Source organism: Gavialis gangeticus, unplaced genomic scaffold (genome assembly GCF_001723915.1).
Source record: "Gavialis gangeticus isolate Ggan-Ray unplaced genomic scaffold, GavGan_comp1, whole genome shotgun sequence".
Taxonomy (NCBI): Eukaryota; Metazoa; Chordata; order Crocodylia; family Gavialidae; genus Gavialis; species Gavialis gangeticus.
The window spans coordinates 67,831,671-67,850,548 of record NW_017729022.1 but is presented as its reverse complement, the minus strand read 5'-3'; the positions used below and the strand labels follow the sequence as shown (position 1 = coordinate 67,850,548).

The 18,878-nt window shown below is 42.8% G+C and overlaps 1 protein-coding gene across 1 annotated transcript in view; it reads left to right on the top strand.

Moving 5' to 3' along the window:
• Positions 1–402: 402 nt before the first annotated feature.
• The window catches only part of PWP1 (PWP1 homolog, endonuclein), a 25,983-nt gene continuing 7,507 nt past the window's right edge, over positions 403–18,878 (top strand). The window contains exons 1-10 of the mRNA XM_019515327.1: positions 403–511; positions 626–684; positions 7,670–7,854; positions 9,932–10,017; positions 11,437–11,533; positions 11,787–11,897; positions 12,605–12,735; positions 13,830–13,903; positions 16,116–16,212; positions 17,198–17,259. Of these exons, the coding sequence (XP_019370872.1) occupies positions 446–511; positions 626–684; positions 7,670–7,854; positions 9,932–10,017; positions 11,437–11,533; positions 11,787–11,897; positions 12,605–12,735; positions 13,830–13,903; positions 16,116–16,212; positions 17,198–17,259 (968 nt within the window). The 5' untranslated portion in view covers positions 403–445. The remainder of the gene's footprint in view (positions 512–625; positions 685–7,669; positions 7,855–9,931; positions 10,018–11,436; positions 11,534–11,786; positions 11,898–12,604; positions 12,736–13,829; positions 13,904–16,115; positions 16,213–17,197; positions 17,260–18,878) is intronic.

Here is an 18,878-nt window from a genome sequence, read left to right as displayed (position 1 = left end):
ACTTGCAGGGCCAGATTAATGCATAGGCAAACTAGCCCCATGTCTAGGGCCTCAAGCGAAGAAGGGGGCCAGCTGTTCTTATTCTATATATTGTAATTATTGAGTGTAAAAGGTAATATAAATATTTAATCTTCAGCTGAGGGGCCCACGAGTTTGTTTGCTTAGGGCCCACTAAAGGGTTAATCTGCCCCTGGCCACTTGTGGCATGCGTACTGTAGGCGGGCCGTTCCTGAGCCATGAAGGGCCACCCGGCCCGGCCTCCCACACTTCAGCCATCTACTTTCTCTGGCCTTTCCCAGCACCCGCTCCGCCCCTTCTCTCCTCCCAGGCGCTTGGTGATGATGTCTAACACCCGTTCCCCCTCCCCTTCGCCGCAAAGGTGTCCGTTCGCGCTGGTGGCGTCATCAGGAGCGCGACGGCGCGGGCCGCACGTGCCGCCGGGACTATGCCGAGCCCCGTCACCTGCGCCGCCTGGGTCAGCCGCGGCGTTGCTAAGGAAACGCCCGACAAGGTGAGGCCCGCGGGGCGGGGGGTGGGACGAGAGGGGAGGGGTCGGCCCGCCCGTCGCCGCCTCCGCCTCCACCTCCGACCCCGACCCCTGGCCGACGCCTGTTTGTGCCCCCAGGTGCGGCTCAGCCCAGAGCAGCTGGAGCGTCTCGTCGCCGAAACCCAGGAGCGGCTGCGGTGAGTGGGGCGGGGGCCCCAAGCAGCCCCTGGCAGGCTGGAGCCCTGCCCTGTGCTAGGGAAAAGGCGGGCTTTCCTGCGTTTCTCTCCTTTAAAGGGGAATCCGTGCTTAAAGTGACCCTCTCATATATTCTTGCGACCCACTTTGGGGTCACGACCCACGCGTTGAGAAGCGCTGCTCCTAGGCAGGGTCATGCCACATGTGGCCTCAGGGGTCCCCGGGTGTGGAAGGTTTGGCCGTGGCGGTCAGGGCTGCCAGCCTCCCCAGGGTTCCCAGGCCCTGCATGGATTAGGGCTCAGTCTCCTCCCTGCCCTGGCAGACAGCCCACACCCCCTGCACACTGGGCAGCTGGGTTGTGGCTGGGCTGCCCTCTCCACTGCGCTCCTCTATGGCACAGATAATGGCTTGGCCTGGTCCCCAGGCAGCCTGTGTGGGCCCTGCTGTCACAGTCCTCGTGACACCCCACCACCCTGCGCGCTGGGTGAGGCCCACCGGCCGAATCCAGCCTGTAAACAGAACTGGCAGTGGTAGTGCTGTCCAACAAAACAAAGCAAAAGGTTGAGCATCACTGGTCTAGATCACATCACATCAAGCCAATCTCATTTCTTTCCTTGCCAGGGTAAGGGCCGACTAAGAAATGGAAATTGGATGTGATGTTACTTCAGTAAAGCTTTTGATGCCACCCTATGTGCAGCTTTCTTAAGCTGGAGCAATCTGGTCTAGATCAGTGATTCCCAGTCTGTGGTCTGTGAAGCTGTGGGAAGGGCCTGGGGGTTGCATTGGGAGCCCCTCCTGTTAATTAAACGCTTGACAAGGGTACAGGATGACCCATGAGAAATGGTGATGGCTGACAGTATCAAAAAATGGGTCTCATCAATTTAAATGTAACTATGTTAATCATGAGTGTCCAGCTGGTTGAAAAACCACAGGCAGAGTAGTTCTCCATGCTTAGGGTCTGGCTGGGAGGGTATTTAGAGTGGGGTCTGGCAGGAGTCTGTTTTGTGCCAGGTTTCAGTCAGTATTGTCTTTCATAACTAGACAGTGGACTAGAAAAGACGCATATAAAATTTGCAAGTCCCCCAATGTAGTAGAGGTTGTGAGCACTTTGGAAGGCATGCTCTGAATTTGAAATGGTCTTGACAAATGGAGAGATACTCAGAATGTAACGAGATGAAATCTGGAAAGATAGGCACAGAGTGCTGCCCTTAGGACAGAAAAACCATTGCACACCCACTACTTCGCAGGCAGTTCTTTTCTATTTTGTATGTCAGAAAAGGGTGTGGAGGTGATTATGAATCAAGCTAGGAGTGAGCCAGCAATGTGAGGAGCTTGGTTTTGTTTTTAAGGCACATCTTCTGGGCAGTGTTAATAGGAGCATTGTATGTTAGAGCTGGGAATTAGTTATTCTCCTCTTCTGTGCTCAGGTAGGGTTTCTATTGGAACGTTGCATCCGGTTTTGGTCACTGCACTTCAGTTGGTCTAGGTTTTTCTTAGAATCCAGAGGAAAGCAACAAGAGTGATTGAAGTGTAGAAAGCATAATGCTTTAGGAAAGGTCAAAAGCATTGGGTTTGATTTGTCTAGAAAAGAGCAGGCTGAAAGGAATATGTTAAAAGTCTTTCAATATGTGAAAAAGGTATCTAAAAGTGCTCTTTTTTTTCTCCATAAACACTTATAGGGGACAAAAAAAAGTTTAACTGGGAACAAATTAGGTGTAGGTTGTATATTAGGAAAAGCTTTTGACAGTTAGAGTGGTGGAACATGGGAACACGATACCTAATGATGCTGTAGAACCTCTTTTATTGGAGGCTTTGAAAATTAGGTAAACCAGAGTCTACAAGGCTACCCTTGTAGGTGTAGGTACCCTTGATCCTGCTTCAGTGGAGGCCTATTTGTTATGCCAAGAGAAACATGGGCCTAGACCCACCAGGGGTAGTATGAGCCTCCATTAATCAGGGAGTCCACTAAAGGCACAGCAGTTGATTACTTGGGACAACTAAGGAGAAAACAGGGATGGGAATGTGGGTCAGCATTTGTAACGAGTGTGCCAAGGGAGGACACTGAGCAGAGCACACCAGCCAGCACCCACTGCCCCTCATATGAGTTCCAGGAGCCAGTGGACACCACTGTCTCAGTGCAGGAGATTGATATATGTGATCTCGGGAGGTTGTTTCCACCCCTACCTTTCCTGATCTTATTGCTCTCCAGTACCCTTATCACAAGTTCTGCCCCAGAAGACAAGTCTCTTCCCACGGTTGAGCAGGAAACAATCACTGAGCATTTTAGCACAAAGAACTGTGAAACGTGCTCTCAAAGGCGGACATCCAGTAGGAAGTACATGGTACCAATCACCAAGGGTACCTGTGCAGTGTAGGCATAGCCTTCAACAAGCTGTCTTTGAGAGATTAGCTTGGGGAGGGTGGGGGAGTTTGTTCATATAAAGGTTCCTGTTCTTGCCTTTGCACAAAATTCTTAGCCTTTTTTTAACTATATTCCTAGCCATGATGAAAATTTTGTGGTGAACAGTTTAACAAGCAGAGAATAGACAATCAATAAAAATCCATTTTTTTTCATCTTAGGATTTTAAGTCACTTTTATAATTTTTGCGTGCCTTATTCATGACTGGCAATGGCAATACTGCACATCAGATGAAGAAACTTGATAAGTAAGTGAATTCACTGAGAGCCAGGACGCTTCTTTACCAAGTTGAAATGCAGTGATTTTTAGTTTCGTTAGAGGTGACTTTCGATGGCCACAGTAATACTGGTCCTCTCTCTTGATGTAGTGGCCTGCCTACACAAATCTGGTTGCAGTATCAGTGGCCCAGGGTGGTTAGCGTGCAGTGTTGTAAATGTTACCATTTCTTCTCCATTTGATTCGAGCTTTGCCTTTTTGAAGTTCAGCTTATGCTTTTACATAGAGACCCTACAAAATACCAACAGTAATTCTACTCATAAATCGTAATGATGGTCCCCAAAACTCATACAGGGACTCTTAAAAAAGATTGTTCTTCTGTTTTGTTTGTGTTTTGTCTGACATCAGACACTTTTACCATCAGCTCTTCTTGCAGGTTAATTCTTGGCCTTTTCATAAGAGACTATTACTGTAAGAGTTGTGATTCTGTTTCTGATCCGTCTCTCGCCTGCACGTGCATGATTAAACAGTTACTTCCAAAAATCCATTTATCATCAAAAATGAATTGCTAGCTAACTTGATTCTAATGTGCAGTATCTAGATCAGTGGTTCTCAGCCTTTTTCGACTCAAGACACCCCTCATAAAATCCCAACTCTTAGCTTTCACTCATTTTTTTGGCTGCAGAAAAACAGTAGAGGAACTCTTCTGTTGCAAAGAAGAAAGACCACAGCAAGTTGGGATGTTTTGGACACTACAGATTCCTATTTGACCTCTCTGAGTTTTTCCTGTGAATCGTGCGTAGGTGTTTACTCATCTGACTGCTAAAATTGAGTGGCATCCTGTTGCACACTTAAAAGAATCTTGTGGCCACAGCATCCTGGTTGAGAATTCTTGGTTTAGATATTTAATACTAAACAGAATTTTTTTTCTCAATTTTTGGGCTTTTGCAAGTTTCATAAATAATCATAGCCTTAAAGTTACATATTCTGTACTTACTTGATGATCAATTCTCTTACTGTTATTTGCAGCCTTGAATTTGTAACTAACCTACATATTGCTGCTGCTTATTGTTTTCATAGACATTAGGGCTGGAAGGGGTCTCGGAAGATCATCAAGTCCAACCCTCTGCCCCATTTCCCTGTCTCCTTTTCCATTTGAAGCACAATGAGAGTGTTTGAGGAGCTTTCTGTTTGTAATTATGCCTTCAGTTAGACTTCAGGATGGAAGCTTCATGATAACCTCTAACTAAAAATGCTATGATCTTTTCATAACTTCTTGTACTTTGCAGAACTCATTAGTCTGTCAGTCATTTTATTTCTGTACAAAGATCACAAGTTAGATTCAAATTTAGAATAATTATCCTGCTACCAATTTTTACTCTTATTATAGGAGAAAGTGTCATGTGAACGGAAAGTGTTCATTTTATGAAACAAATGACAAAAATAGATTTTCTGCAAGCTCATTCAAAACTGAAGGACATCTGCATTTGATAGAGTTCTCATAGAGACAAAATCGTCTTCTCCCAATGTTCATTTACGTCAGTGGGCATTTTGCATGCCAGAGGTAATAAAATGTTTGCTAGGAAGAAGTATCTTACAGAGCAGACTTAATCGCTAACTCTGAAGGATCGTCTAGGTCCTCCAGCAAAATATTAGGAGAAGTAAAAATTCAGTCAATGGTATACCTTTCACTTGCTGCTCTTCAGAGTTCTGGAAGGTTACCAATGTTGGTAGAAACAGAATCATTCAGGGCATTGTTCATTTAAAATTCAGGGTTCTTGAGAGAGAGGAACAAAAATATTGTAGGGCAGTGGTTAGCAACTTTGTGGCTAGGAACAGAAATTTCACATAAGCTGGTATAAGTGATTGGAAACCTATTCAAATCTGTAACACACCAGAAGTGCAGGGCACATAAACTGCTTTCAAAATGGCTGAAACCAGTTTAAGATAAATCTGGGTGGATGCAGTATCAGACTTAACTGATTTAGGTTAAATTGGTGTGTTGAATTTCTGTCCCAGATCCCCTCCAGATTCAAGTTTACTCAGTTCCCCAGTGACCCAGGATGCTTTGCACCTCCCCCACAAAGCTCTCCCCTTCCTCCCCAGGTTGGGCAGGCTAGCCTTGGCCCAAGTTTCTTAGTTTCTAGGGTCGGAAGGGACCTGAGCAGATCATCAAGTCCGAACCCCTGCCATGGCAGGAAAGAGTACTGGGGTAAAACGACCCCCGCAAGGTGTTCATCTAGCCTCCTCTTAAAGACCCCCAGGGTAGGAGCGAGCACCACTTTGCTTGGAAGTTGGTTCTAGATCCTAGCCATCCTCACAGTGAAGTAGCGCTTCCTGATGTCTAGTCTGAATCTACCTTCTGCCAGCTTGTTATTCCTGGTCACTCCCGGTAGCGCTCAGGGGAACAGGGACTCCCCCGGTGCCTGCTGGTCTCCTCTGACTAGTTTGTAAACGGCCACTACATCCCCCCTCAGCCTTCTCTTATGGAGGTTGAACAGGTTCAGGTCCCGTAGCCTCTCGTAGGGCCTGCTGTGCTGCCCCTGATCATGCGAGTGGCCCTTCTCTGGACCCTCTCCATGTCGTCCACGTCCCTCTTGAAGTGCGGCGCAGTACTCCAGCTGCAGCCTGACCAGGGCCGCATAGAGGGGGAGTATCACCTCCCTGGACCTGTTTGAGATGCATCTGTGGATGCATGACAAGGTATGGTTGGCCTTCCTGACCGCGTCCCCACACTGTCGGCCCATATTTATTTTGGCATGAGTGATGACTCCAAGATCCTTTTCTGCCTCTGTGCTGACAAGAAGGGAGTTCCCCAGCCTGTAGGTATGCTGCTGGTTCTTCCTCCCCGGGTGCAGTACCTTGCACTTGTCAGTGTTGAAACCCATCCTATTCTCATCCGCCCACCCCTGTAACCTGTCTAGGTTCGATTGCAGCCTATTCTTCCCTTCTAGTGTGCCCACTTCTCCCCACATCTTAGTGTTGTCTGCGAATTTGAACAGGGTGCTTTTTACCCCCTCGTCCAAGTCACTAATGAAGATGTTGAACAGTGTGGGCCTGAGGACCGAGCCCTGGGGAACCCCACTGCCCACATCCCTCCAGGTCGAAAATGGCCTATCCACCACCACTCTCTGGGTGCGGCCCTCCAGCCAGTTAGTGACCCATTTGACTGTGTAGGTGTTGACGCCACAGTCTCTTAGTTTTTTAATGAGAATTGAGTGAGAGGCAGTGTCGAAGGCCTTCCAAAAGTCCAGAAAGACTATGTCCACTGCTACCTCTGCATCTAAGGATTTTGTGACCTGTTGTCACAGACGTTGTCTGCTCCAGCAGAGCAGGGAGGCATGCTATAGTACTCTCCAGCTTCTGGTCTGGGCCACTGCAGACGTGGCTGCCTTTCCGGAATCAAAAGTGAATGTTTGCTCACTTGCTTATAGGTTCAAGCTACGCATCTTATACTAACCTGTGAAGATTGACTTGATTCAGCCTTGGACTTTTTCTGTACTTAGCCTTTAATGCTGTGGGCCAGATTGACCCAGTTCAGGATACAGCTGGGTGGGCACTAGGACCTAACTGTAGCTGGTACTGTCAGCCAGGGCAGAGCACCAGCTTCCAAAGCACCAGGTCCATGGACTGGATCAAAGGCTCTGTGGACCACCATAGGTTGCCAATCCCTGGTATTGGGGAGGTGGTGTTAAGCAAGTTAATGTTATGGGCCTTATCTAAGGAAGTGTGTGTGTAAGTTGGAAGATGGTAAAAGAGGTTATTGTGGCTATTGGATCATTTCAAAGTACTGGGTGAAGTTGTCATATCAGGTAAGAATATAATCTTAGCAGCTGTCTTTTGGATGGATTGATGTGGAGGCGAGAGAGAAGATTGCCATTATGAAGTTGTAGATGAGGATGTTGTACAGCAAAGACGAGAGCTTCAGCATGTTGTGAAGATAAAAAAGAGTAAGATTTGGCTGTGGTTATGGTATATATTAGGGGAATGAGACAGTGAAATGATAGGTGCATGATGTATTGTAATAGAGAGGATGCTGTTGTCACAGTAACAGAAAGGGTAAGTGAAGAGAGAGCTGAACTTTCCATATTAAGGTAAATTTAGGCTATTTTTTTGTCAGGAAAACATGCATGAGGAAATATCACTGATGGCTGAAGTTCAGGATTGGCTGGAAAGAAATGGGGAGTAGAAAAATAGATTTGAGAGCCAATGGCATAGAGTTGAATTATGAGCAATTAAGATTTTATGCCAGTGTCTTGTCACTAGTTGCCTGGGCAATTTCATGAAAAAGTCCTAAATATATATTTGTCTCCCCTCCCTCTGGCATTTTGGTGTATGCTTATCTTAAACAGAGAAGGAGCAGATGGTAATGATGAAGAACATGGACAGATTCAAGACAACAGCATGGACACTGCTACTGTTGAGGCTGCTAAACCTCCTCAGGCAGATGGAGACCAGGAAGAAGATACTGAAAAGTTGAATGATGATGAGCTGGCAGAATATGATCTGGATAAATATGATGAAGAGGAGAACACGGGTAAGATAAGTCCATTTATCCTGTCAGTTGATGCAGGGTAAATGGGTGAGTCTACATATGCACTTTAATGCTTAGTAGCCTATTTTACTGTGCATTAAAGCATCACATAAAAAACCATGAAAGTATGCTAATGCACAGTAAAATAAGCTACCAAGGACTAAGTGTCACTTAAAAACCATGCACATTCGTTACTGTGCATTAAAGCAGCCTAATGTGCATTTGTTTAGTACCTCACATTAGAGGGTGCCTATAGATGTGTAATTACAGCGCGTCAGAGCAGACTTAGTTAATTGAGTCTGCTGAAGCGTGGCAGTTACTGTGCTCCAGCAGACTCCAGTGTCACATGTATCAGCATCCCTGCACTGAAAAATGGCAGTGGGGTTGCTTTAACTCAAGCTCATTCAACAAGCCTTAGTTAAAGCGCCCCCACTGCCATTTTTCAGTATGGGGACACTGATGCACGTGATCCTCTGGGCTCTTTAATTAGAGCGGCTCTTGGAGCTGCTCTAATTGAAGTGCACGCCCCCCACCCCCCGGCCCACTCTCCGAGCATACATATAAACATCCGGAGGTACTAAATGTAGTGTGTATTAGGAAAAGCTCCTTAATGCAAGTATAGATGTGCTCAGTGAAAAATAAAGTGTGCCTCTTACGTTAGGTCAATGCACCCATCATTAATACCATAAAGCTTTTTCAATTTTCTTTAGTGCAGCAGTTCCCAACGCAGCGCCCATGGGCACCATGGCACCCCCCTCCCCCCCGCTCTCCCCCGAGGTTTATTCAGGTGCCTGCATGCATTTTCAAGATCAGTAAAAATCATTATTCCAACAAAAAATGCTGTCACTTTCGATTGAACTCAGAACAGCAACACTTCAAAAATTTTTTTCACAGGCTGTACGCTGTGGCTGCCAAAATGAGACTGAGTCAGTCTGCCTGATGCAGTGACAGAGTGGTACTCACTACTCCTTCCCCAAACGAAACTATGTGCATACACATGTCTGGGATTCTAAATTCAAACTTTTAATATATATATTGGTGCCCACTGCTTTTTCTTTTAAATTTGAGTGTGCCCTTGGGCACATAAAAGTTGGGAGCCCCTGCTTTAGTGAGTGTCTGATTTAAGATGCTTTCAGTGTAAACATTGTGGAAAAGGCTGTATTATCCTATGGTCAAAGATTGTTACATTCTATTTCTTCTCCTTTTAGTTTCCTATATAAACGGCTTTTTTCCCCATCCCCTAAGGCACTCTAATTTTTCTTACTTAGCAACTGGTTGCTATTAGTTTATTGGCATGAGAATAAATTGGTTGCCATTGACTGGGCCGTCATTTTATAGACAGAGGGTGTGTGGGTGTGTGTGTGTAAATGCACAGTTTTGTTGGAGATAGGGACATGAAAGGTTAACCAATTAATTGCTTAAACAACATGCCCAGTGATAACCAGTTAGTTTACCAGTTCCTGAGAACTTTTACAGTCTTTTCTCCAATGCCTGATGAAGGGTGTTTGTGCCCGAAACCTTGCAATTAAAGAATTTTTTTTGCAAAAATCTTGTTGGTCTAATAAAAGATATCATCTCTACTACGAGTCCTGATTGCCTTTTCCTGTAGACCAATATGGCTACAACCTGGATACCTGGTGCATGGCAGGGTGCACTGGGGCAGTTAAGGGGAAAGAGAACCCACACAGTGGGGAAGGGCAAGGGGGGGGGTCTCATACCCATAGTCTATGAGGTTAAGAAGGAAAACAGGCGGCTTAATGATTCATCAATTAAACAATTAGCTGTTCCTTCACATCTGCTCCCTCCCTCCCAGCACAGGGCTTTACCTGGGCTGTGTTGTCTGGCTGGGCTTGCCACTGCCTCCTCCCTCCCCCCACCCCAGGGCCCTGGGATCTTGAGGTTAAATGGATAATTTTTTATAAACTATATTTACATCCGTAGTTGGAGGGACTTCAATGTATGTATCCCAGCTTTCACATACTTGCCAGAAATCCATAGCTATGTACTTTTTCATTTGATTTTTGTTTGCCAAGTAATATTCTTCAGTAAGTAGTAGCTGATGCTCTGAAATTCTCTTTAGATGTTGGGAACCTTGAAGACACTTTAGCTGGCCTTACAGTATATGGGAGTAATGAGCATGATCCTTACATCACTATTAAAGACACTGTAAGTATTAAGATTGTAAAGATTTAAGCATCTGAAATAAATAAAGTAAGTGTTGGGTAAAATTTTGAGTCTTCAATATGGCATTAGCGAATAGGGAGACATTTCAAAAGTTGAGAGGGGTGTTAGTCTGAAGTCCAGCAGAAGGCAAGACAGGGTACCACCTAGGGAACTAATTCATTCAGAGAGGCCTTAAGCTACTTTGTCAGGTGCTGTGAAATGGATTTGCAGAAAGCAGGGGTACTAAATAGAAAGGAATAAAGTGATTTAAACACAAAAGATAAGGATGGGGAGGGGATGCTGCTGAGAGAGGCAAAAATTGGTAAAAAAAAAAAAATAAATAAAAGTTTAAGTGGTTATAAAAGGGGAACTTCCTGAGAGATTCAGGAGAAGGGCAGTAACTGCCTAGCTCCCTTCTTTTACAATTGCCAAGGCTTTCTGACTTCCAGGTAGCTCAGAAAGGTGTCATTTTGTTCTAGCATCTCAAGTAATGAATCTTGTAGCTTTTCTACAGGAACTTTATTATAAGCTTATGGGTATTTTATGAGTAGCAATGTTAAAAGCTGGGTCTTGTGTTTATTAAAATAACCACACTCAAACAATTGCATAGCTGCCTGTACCAGCCACAGATCAAAAACTTACCTAGAAAAACATATATACGATGACAGAAAACTAGATGAAAGTTTGAAATGCAAAGGCAAAAACAAGGCATTGCAGGTGTTTCAGGTCTGAGGTGATGGTGGCTTGTTTCTGGGGCACAAGTAGGTGGTGTTGGTGAGACTGAACCTCAGCACTATGCACAACTCTAGTAATTCCACTGTTTGAAAGGAATAAAAAAGGGTCTTCAAAGAGCAGTAAAATGAGTGTAATTTTTGTAACAAGGTGAATGTGCCATTTGTGAAGTATTATGGCTTGTTTTAGAAAGTACTTCCAGTAATGGTCAACACTTGAATTCATTTGGAGTAGCTTCCATTATCCATTAGCTTTATTTTATGCTAGTCCTGTTTACTTTATAGAGATGTTCAAGCTTTGTAGACCTTTTGGGAAATAAATTGCCCATGTGGGACTCTTATCACTAAGAGATTGGGGAAACAGTGTCTGAAATGTGTTTGCAAGTCTGGAAAGGGTTGAGGGGTGGAGGAAGCAGTTTGTGCATTGTGTTGGGGTTGTTTTATAAGACGTTTTTGTGTGCAGTACCCATGTGTCCTTTAAATCCATCTAGGCCCACACCAACATCCCCTCTGTCCGTTTAATAGTTATCTAGCCTCCCTGCTCTTAGGCATTTTGGGGGGGTTTTTCTCTTTATTTTACTGTGTAAGATGTCCTCAAAGGCTTGACTTTTGGATCTTTCATAGAGTTAATACCAAGCTGTTTCAGTAAATTTCAGCACCATTTTTTCTTCTCTCTATTCTCATTGCTTAGGACCAGTATGAGCAGGAAGATTTTTTTATTAAGCCCAGCGACAATCTTGTACTTTGTGGCCGAGTTGACAAGGACCACTGCAATCTAGAGGTTCATGGTAGGTCACCAGTTTGTTTATACCAGTAGAGCCAGAAAATAGTTTGATTTCCAGGCTTGTTTCTTGCGTCTTTGCGGGATTGCTTTTATCACTTGATGGCAAACTGAGGCATCACAGTTTTTATTCCAACCTGTTTGTTTCCACGTTTGGGGAAGTTAGTTGCTTTGTTAGTTTGTTTGGGAGTATGTCATGTAGAGTTGCTTGTTTTATCCTTCCCTTTGGTGTAACAAATGCTTTTCAAATTCTCTTATAGTTTACAATCATGAAGAGGACTCATTTTATGTACATCATGATATCATCTTACCTGCCTATCCTTTAAGTCTGGAGTGGCTAAACTTTGATCCCAATCCTGAAGAAACTCCAGGTAAATATGTTTTGAGGATGCTGAAGCTATCTGACAGTAACAATTTTTAAATGTGACCTACATAATTAACTTAGAGCTGTGACTAAATAATGGTTTTCTTTCAGCAGTATTAGCACAGAAGTAAAACCAAGACACCGAGAGGGGAAAAAAACTAATCGTCTAGGTGAACCATTAATTTTCTACAGCAGGAGATACTCATTTATGTTTTTCCCCCAGCCTTTTACTAATGTTATGCCAAGTTGCTTAAGTGAAATGCCAGTGCTGATAGCAATAGCAAACAATCTATCTATCTAGACTAAAGGAAAACTTTTTTCACCATTGCTGTGTTTGAAAATGATGGTAATTTTTTTTTTGTTCTGGTTCTCTTATTTTTTTGTTCAGAGAAGCAATGACTCATCCACTAAGTCAAATGTTAAACTGAGAGACCATTTTTAAACATTGCCAGGCTGTACTTTTTTCCTGTTGTTGGAGAGTTCATTGGATGCTAAATTGTATTAATAAGGAGTAAATGTTACAAGCGAAATAATATCTTTAAAATGACTGTGCATCAGGTGGGTTTTTTTTTAATGTGCTTAGAGCCTTTGATAGATATATGGACATAAATATTAAGTAAATGTTGAAATAAACTGCTTGTCTTTATTATTGTTTATTTTTACTTTTATGTAAGCCCAGGTAACCTTGCTATCATTTTATTTTTCCTTCTTCAGGAAATTATGTTGCTGTGGGTAACATGACTCCTGTTATTGAGGTGTGGGACCTTGATATTGTAGATTCCTTAGAACCAGTCTTTTCCCTTGGAAGTACGAAAGAGAAAAAGAAGAAAAAGAAAGGAAAGAAGGTAATGAAAACACCGACTAATCTGCCTAGTTTGGAAAGTGTTTTGGCAGGGATCACATTGTTGTCAACCCTTGTACTATGGGTGCTCAGCCCCTGGCCTGTGGACCAGATCCAGCCCAGGGAATTATGCCATTCAGCCCACAGGGGTCCCCATGGCCCCCAAAATTTGGTGCCAGGGGATTGGTGGCAGCAATTGCCCTGCTGCCAAATTTCCAGACCTTTGGAGAGCCCCACGGGCCCAATTAACACACTGGATCAGCATGCAGAGAGGGCCCAGTCTGATGGTGCAGAGCCCTAAGGAAATGGCACAGGGCTCTGATCTTGTGGCAGGCCAAGTGAAGGCTGTGCAGGGTCCAGTCTGGCCTGTGGACAGGCCCCACATCACACATCTGGCCCGCTGCGCCAAAAGGTTGAGCACTACTGGCTTATGTGATCGTAATCTCACTGGTGTACAGGTAATTAAAGAAAGCACATCTGCAAGAAATCATGCTGGTTTAGTGGTTTATTCACGGTTCAAGTCAGAGGCTTACATTCAGTATTTTTAGTGTGATTCAGTGAGTTGGAAAGACTTGAGACTAGGAAAGATCAGGTTGACAGCAGTATTGCAGGCTCAAACACGTCACTGTAGTTCTTTTAAGGTTTTTTGTACGCACGTGAATAAGGAATTTAAAGACTTAAGTGAACATGGCAGGCTTTGGAGCTTAGCCTTTCTAAATCTAAAGGAATTAGGAATTGTTTGTTGGTGACTCCGTAATCACTGGGGAAAAGATGGGTGGGTTGCAAAGGCTGCAGGGTGGGTGCAGTAGGTAGGAGAGACCCAAGGAGACTGCAGATCGGTAGATGAGCAAAAGAACCTATGCCAGCTGGCTGAATGGAGTAGCCACTGTGGCATGCTCATCAACCAAAGAAAGGAGTAAGGTGGGAAGAAGTATTGTTGAAACAGCTCTACATAAAGAGAGGGATACAGCAAGTGGGAGAATGCCAAAATTGTTGGCCCAATGCCTGCTCTCATCTGACCAGCAAAGAGCACACTAAGAAGTTAATGGAAAGAAGCTACATCATTTTAATATCACTTTAAACCATATCTGTGTGCAGAGTTCAGCTACAGAAGGGAAGGTGGAAGGGCATACTGATGCAGTTCTTGATCTTTCATGGAACAAACAAAGCAGGTAAAAGACATTTTTTTTAATTTACAAATATGGAGATTGAGAGTTGATTTTCCCACCCCCCTCCCCAAATCTTTATTCATCCGCAGCTTGACACACACTGCACAAAGCTCAACTGGACAGTGCTGAGGTTGAGCACAATGAAAAAGTATTCAAAAATACAAATCGCAGAAATACTCCTCCTCCTCCTTTCAGGTTGGGCGAGTCTCTGATTTGATTTGCTCTGACACTTCAGAATTGTTATCTTTGACTCATCTTCATACACCTGCTGCAGTTTGCTCCACAGCATAAACTAGAATAGCCCAAAGGCTATTTTGCTCGGCAGCTGCAGTATGTGCCCTAAGGCACCCCTCTGACAGACAAGGGTGACTGCAAGGAAGTCCTGGTCCTGACCCCACACCTTAGGCTATGTGCCTTCTCTCCTTTCGCAGGTTGCCTCTGTATCATGAACCAAAAACAGCAAGAGGCAATTAAGGAGCCAGTATATGTAGATACAGAGTAGTTTTTCCAACTCCTGTGATTCATCTTAGCAGAGGGCATCTTCCATTGTGTGCTATGTCCATTTTAGGATGTCCCACTGTCAGAGCTACCCAGAGCAGGTCAGTCACAAACAAGGAGGAGAGTTGGGGCTGGGTCCAGTGTGCCAACTTGAGCAAAGAATTTATTTTATTATCCAAGTTAGTATTTTTTTTAATAGTGCAACTGGTTAGGGTCCTCAGCACAGACCTTGAATGTATTTTTTTAACCAGATACAATGTGATCTTTTTCTGCTGTCAGACTTAGTAGATACATACACTTATGTTGTTTTGCCATACTTCTTTTTCAATTAGTATTAGCAATCTTAATTGAAAAGTCCCAGTTATTCAGACATTAGAGAAAAGAAAATCTCTCCTGAAGAAATGGAGCAAATCTATGAAGGATGATTGACTTTTAATTGACCATTGCTATCTATTGCAAAAAGAATGGGTCATATAAATAAGATGAATGTATATTATAAATCTGGTAGCTCAGTCAAACATCCAGTTTAGGCAACATTTCTGCTACTATTCTTGCTGATATTAGTAGCACATAAAATAGCTTTTATGTTGATTAAACTAGTTTATCTTTGCAGCAGTCCTGGCTGACCTTTTTGTACCATTAAACAACTGAATAAAGTGACTGTCATTCGTAGTTTTATGGTGCACCAAGTAATAACTTTGGTGATACCAGTAAGTATGTGATTGTAGGAAAAATCAGTCCTGAATCAGAAAATCTGAGTACAACTCAAGAACTCAAAAAGCAACTTTCATATAACATTTGAAATCACATTTTAAAACTTTAGACCTACTGTGCCAGTTCCTTATAGAAAACTTCTGCCTCTGGGCCGTAACAGCAATATTTCTGGGATGCCCTTGTAGTCTGCACTCTGTCTTCTGCAGACAGCTTGTGGGGGTGGGGAGGAGGATGGGGTGGGACATAATTTTGCTAATGAATATCACCTGCCATTCATTCAAAAATGTCATTCTAATTAGGGAGGGATCAGGGAAGCTTCAAACCCTCTTAAAGTACAAGATCTGTCACTGTCAGAGGAATAGTTGTGAACTTGTGCATTTTATAATTCCCTGGCAGTGTGGTTTGGTTTTGTCTGATTTATAGTTTTTATTTCTGTGTATGTAGTGCCTACCACAGTTGATTTCTGAGCTTTGATCCTGTGGTCTAACTGTAGAATTTTTATTGGTCCTTTGACTTCGGTGGCTTCCTTTTCAGCCTTTCCATTAGTTAATTAAGTTAAAGGCCCAAATGACAAGCCTTTGCACAGAGAGTTTGCTAAACATTGGGCTGGGGGCGGGGAAGGAGAGAGAAGAGGAGGAAGGTTTGCTGCATGAGTGATATTCAAATCTATATTGTTTGGCCTATATTTGAAAATATTGCCTTTAAAAATGTGTGAAAAGGAATTAGCTCTTAAACTTCCTTGCTTTATAGTGTTAGAATTGTATCACCCACTGCAGGATATTTTTCTGAATGTGGAAAAAATACAGATGAAACTGTATCTGCGGTACACTACAGGTCTACCACATCAGTAAAATAATAGATCTTTTGTACAGATATATATAACTTACATACTATGAGGGCTGTAGACTAGGACTTATTTGAAACCAGAATCAGGCTCTATATGTCTTTACGGCCTGAGGCATGTGTAAGCAACCTGAAGTTTTTCCCTTTGATTTATTACCAGAAACGTTTTGGCAAGTGCATCTGCTGACAGTACTGTCATTCTGTGGGATATGTCCCTGGGTAAACCAGCAGCAAACCTGGCATTGCACACAGACAAGGTATGTGAATATTGGTGTATTTCCTACACTGTAAAATGTGGGGGGAAAACATGCTGAAATCTTATTACAGTGGTTGCTTAATATTGAGCTCTAATGTTACAAAGCTGCTTTACTCGCAACCAAATGTACAAAAAACTCAATTTTATGAATGAGTTGCTTTTATGGGTATAAAGCTCTATGGTCTTTGTCAGAAGGCTTGCTTGTCATATCCTTTCGAGAGTTTGAGGGAATAACTAGTAGACGTTTTCAAGCTGTCATAGCAGACCTTTCATAGCTACATAAAATCATCATGACAGTCTTAAAAAGTGGAAATGTAAAAGTGTTGCAGTAAGCAACAGTAAAATAGATCCTTGGATTAGGTCAGATTGTGAGCCTCTCCTATAAGGGGAAGTGAGAGCTGAAAGATGCAGTTACCTACCATAAGTTAGTTTTATTAGATAACCCTTGGGTATCATGATGGGCTGGCTGCTTTATTTTGGTCTGTGTTATGCTGCCCTTCCCAACAAAAGCTCAGAGATGTATAGACCTCTTTGTAAGTAAAATGTGAAAGCTTGTTAAGTCTCAAACATCTGTCTGTCAACACAGTCCCTGCCTTTGGCAAAATTCTCTTGTAACAGGAAAATATATATTAAAATAACTCATTCATCTTTTTTTTGTCATACTGGAAGCAGATACCTTTTTGTCTTCCAAATATTTTGAATATCCTGGACATGAAGAGGATGTGACATGCTTTCTAGAAAACATTCATACTGGCTTTGCCTCTGCTGAAGTCATCTTGATGCTAGTTAGGAGGAACCTAAAATAAAAAAAATGCTTTGTCAATATTTCTTAACATGCATTTTGTTTTTACAACAAGCTCCTGAGTTACCAAAAAGTGTAATGGGAGTTGTGTGGATTAGTGTTGTCAGTTATCCTGTCAGTATCAATGTATAGATGTATCGGAGAAGTCTGCATTGGTGTTAAAGTCTTCTTGCTTTCTTCTTAGGTCCAGACTTTGCAGTTTCATCCATTTGAAACACAGACCCTTATTTCTGGATCTTATGATAAGTAAGTGGGGAAATGTTTGTTTTTTCACAGTTTGTATTATAGGCAGGGCTGGTGACACCAGCTGTTATTAAAACTGCCTGATACTTCTGTGTCTTCCTTAGCTTATAACTTCTGTCAAACTTCAGTCATCTGGGCTGAGCTTTTCCATGCCATTTCCTGTCATGGGCTAAATTTTTTTTTAAGGGTTCAAACATTCTGAGAATGTTCCTTGATATTTCTTAACCTTAGGGAGCTTGACTCTGTTGCCTTAACGTATTTGAACATAGATTTTTTTTGAGAGAGAGAAATGCGCACAGGTATAGAAAATGTTCAGAGAGATATATAGAGGTCCCAGTTTTGATGTACAGTCAACTTTAACTGTACATGCAGGAAGTAATGGAGCCTGATTAACATCTATCATGCTATTTGATTGTTTTTACACTTTTGGTTTCTTTGGCTATTCTTTTGGCTTGCTTTGTTCCTAACACTTGCAGTTGCATGACTGTCCTTCCTGTTCCCATTTGTTTTCATGGTGATAACCACCTTAATTTCACTCTCCAAATGCAATTTGCAGTCCCATTTCTGTTCTAGTTTTTTAAGGCTTTGCTTCTGTGTTAATACATTATAAAGTTATTTCAGGAGTTAATTGCATATTTTCTTTTCCTTTATTTTGCTTCTCTAACACGTTTCAGGTGGCTTCTTGGATGGGTTTTGCATTTCAATTCCCAGTCTCTCTCTTTCTCTCTCTCTGCTTCCAACCACTTGTGCAATGCTGTGAGCTCCCATGGTGGCCTTCTGCAAAGTATCCTGGGACCCAGACTTAACTGAAAGGAATTTTTTTTGGGGGGGGGGGTTTAGGGGATATCTGAGACGTGAAAAGTGTTGAGGCATCCTTTTAAGAGCTATACTGTAGCTCAAATTGTGCTTCTGTGATATTGTTGATAGAGGTGAGGGATTCAGATCAGTGTTCTTTGCTTTCAGTAGTAGGCCAGTTTTGGTGTTAATGGAGTTGAAGAGGTTTCTAAAGCAACAGCATCTTTCTTTCATTAACAGTAAACAGCTTTTCACGCTTGTTGCCACTTGAAGAGCTGCTACCCCATCAGGCTGAGCACTAGAATTTTCATCATCCCCCCAAGAGCCACTAACTCCCTTCTGCTCTTGCTTCTTCTGAGAGCAAAATTTCCACTTCTAATGCTTAATTCCCTACTTAAAGCCAATTTGAATATACACTGGTGTGTCCTCCATTCATTTGGTTTCTTTATTGCAAAAGGAAATTACTTATGTTTGTATTTTAAGGCATGTGTATTGGGGGGGTGTAGCTTCCTATGGGATAAGTGTATTGCATACTGAACATATTAGAGCAAATGGCAGAATTGCTGCTGGAACCCCAGACAAACACTTTGAAACACATGTATCAATCTTAGCCTCATCTGATTTGCTTTTTCAAAAATGAATGACAAAATCTAAATATTTCCTGTGTGTTGAAGTTGCTTCCATTATAATTCATGAATGACTATATTTTAAACCAGATTGAAAACATTGGTAGGTAAGAATGATAAAGCAAGCTTCACAAAGTGTTCTGGTGCGATTTTTTTTTTTTTTTCCTCTCCCCCCCCCCCCAGATGCGCCGTTGTTTAACA